At 39.2% G+C, this 2,402-nt stretch overlaps 1 protein-coding gene across 1 annotated transcript; it reads left to right on the top strand.

Moving 5' to 3' along the window:
* The first annotated feature begins 492 nt into the window (after positions 1-492).
* Positions 493-2,087, top strand: LOC133983874 (uncharacterized). Its single transcript, XM_062423089.1, has 4 exons — positions 493-631; positions 983-1,085; positions 1,183-1,345; positions 1,471-2,087. The coding sequence occupies exons 1-4, from the start codon at positions 523-525 to the stop codon at positions 1,639-1,641; spliced, it is 546 nt and encodes a 181-aa protein (XP_062279073.1). The 5' UTR covers positions 493-522; the 3' UTR covers positions 1,642-2,087.
* Positions 2,088-2,402: the final 315 nt, after the last annotated feature.

Raw genomic sequence — 2,402 nt, 5'->3', positions numbered from 1 at the left:
ATCAGAGTAGTATCAGTCTTCTCATCTAACCCTCAGCAAGCGAATATGAAAATGTCCCACAATGTCAAACTATGCCCTTTAATGTGTCAATAATAATGTTTTCCTTACTATTCATAATCCCCATTATCCTTGTCAAGTCAAGTCGTTGTCCAATATATAACACCTCCTTTGAACTTCAGCTCTGGATAACAAAATCTCAGCACTCAAAAAATATCCCAATAACAGAGGAGTGATCCAATATGTACAGAGTAAACACTACATAGTGAAACAAAGTTACAAAATTCAGTGAATTATTAAGTATACTTTTAAATAGATAAGTTTAAAGAGTTTCAAGAAAAGTGTTTCTTCTCTCCTCCAGATAAGCCACTCATCCTTCGGCTGACTTCCAGCTGTGTTGTAGAGGAGTCGGAGCTGCTTTGTCGCTGTTTGGTTGAATCCAACCCGAGAGCTGCAGTCACCTGGAGTGTTAATGGAACTGCTCCACCTCCTGATTACAATGTGTCAGTAACATCAGATTCTGAGATGCTAACAGCCACTCTGAGGGGCCGCATGGACAAACCTCAGACAGTGGTCTGCTTCGCTTTCAACGCACTTGGAAATGACTCCCTGATTTTGGTGCAGGGAGGAGACGGTGTGTTCAAAGAGCCTGTTTTTTTCCCACAGTAACAAACAACACAGCAGTGTTGCCTCTTGTTTATTCACTCTGATGTAGAGCTGATACTGAAACATCTATGCAACATGCCTGCAGCTTGAAACATTTAGTAGAAAAGAATACACTGAAGATGTGAATTAGGAAACACTGTAAAGAAAACCTCATGTTTTGCCTTTCTTGAACGCTGAGTGTAACTTTTTGTCTTGCTTAACTCTTCATATTTCTGTATTGTATTGCTTAAGATGTAAGTGAAACCTTTGAGCTTGAGTGATAAGCATTATAATTTCACATCATATGCTGACCCTCTGCTGTTCTTTTGTCCATATACAGAGACAACAACTCTATTGTGGTTGGTGGTACCTGCTGTGGCCATTTGCCTGGTCATATTCCTTCTCTCTCTTATTGTCTACTGTTGCCGAAAAAGAGCTGGAAAGTATGTTAAGCAAATCAGCACTTTTAATTTAACATTTAATACTGTCACAAATGTTTGCCATGTGATTTACATGCGGTCTTTGTTATGCTTCTTTCAGACATGGCCTGAGACGTCCAGCTGTGTACCCAGGGGGGATGGGAATTTATCAGGACCGGATGCCCCTCTACATTAATTGCACAGAAGTGACCCATATCTATGCCAACGGCAGCTACCAACTTGTATACCAGAACTGCACACCTCTTTTCGTCCGTACTAAGCAGGTATTTGAGTAAAAAGATTTTTTGAGTGTTGGTAATCTCCTTGGCAAGAGAGGGCATTGCATACTGTGGACAAAAATCTCTTAATTCCTAGAGTCGAGGATTAGCAACATCTGTGCCTTTTTCAGATCCGTCCAATGGGCAGAAGAGGCGGAGAGAGGCGGGTCGGGGAGAGAAGAAGAGCAGGAGAGGGTGGAGGTACAGACAGACGAGGCGGTTTGGGAGTCAGAGGCACAAGGGAGGTGCAAGGTACTGCTGTGGCTGATGCTGAGACAGCCATCTATGTGGAGATCCTCTGAAGGATCACTTTTAATATGATTCATTCTCATGTTTTTTTAGAGATGCAACGATTTAATCAATTACTTCCAACTATTATATTAACTGCCAACTATTTTGATATGACTCATAATTAACCATTTTGAGTCATTCTTTAAAGAAAAAAAGCCCAAATTATCTGATCAAATGTGAAATGTGTATTTAGTTTTCTAGGACAGTGAACGGAATATCTTTGCATTGTGAACAAGACATTTGAAGATGTCACTTTGGCCTTTAAGAAACAATAATTGACATTTTTCACAATTGCCTGATATTTTATAGACCAAACAACTCATAGATTAATCAAGAAAACAACCAATAGATTAATTGATAATGAAAATGATCATTAGTTTCAGCCCTGACAGTTCGACATTAATTTATGTGCCTTGGTTTTCAGGCTTTCTATATTGTACATTTAGTCACCAGCGTTTTGCAGCAATGTACTATGTGATCTCTTCAAGAGATAGTAGAAATCTTTCTTTCTCATAATCTCCATATTAAACAGTTTGTTTCTCTTGTGAGTGTTGGCCTGCAACCTACCTCTGTACTTTAAAAAATAAAATAAAAGATGAAATGTTCGATAAAATAAGTTTCATCTTGCGTCTATTCTACAACACACACAAGCATAGACCTGTCGGCTGCTCTCGCTGCTTTTGTAACACAAGCTGAAGTATATCTAACACAAAGTTTTAACATTGATGAGTGAAGTGTTTCAACATCAGCGTACACCTATTTCATGGCACAC

Source organism: Scomber scombrus, chromosome 7 (assembly GCF_963691925.1).
Source record: "Scomber scombrus chromosome 7, fScoSco1.1, whole genome shotgun sequence".
Classification (NCBI taxonomy): Eukaryota; Metazoa; Chordata; class Actinopteri; order Scombriformes; family Scombridae; genus Scomber; species Scomber scombrus.
The sequence above is the reverse complement of the archived record's forward strand: the minus strand, read 5'-3'. Positions and strand labels throughout refer to the sequence as shown.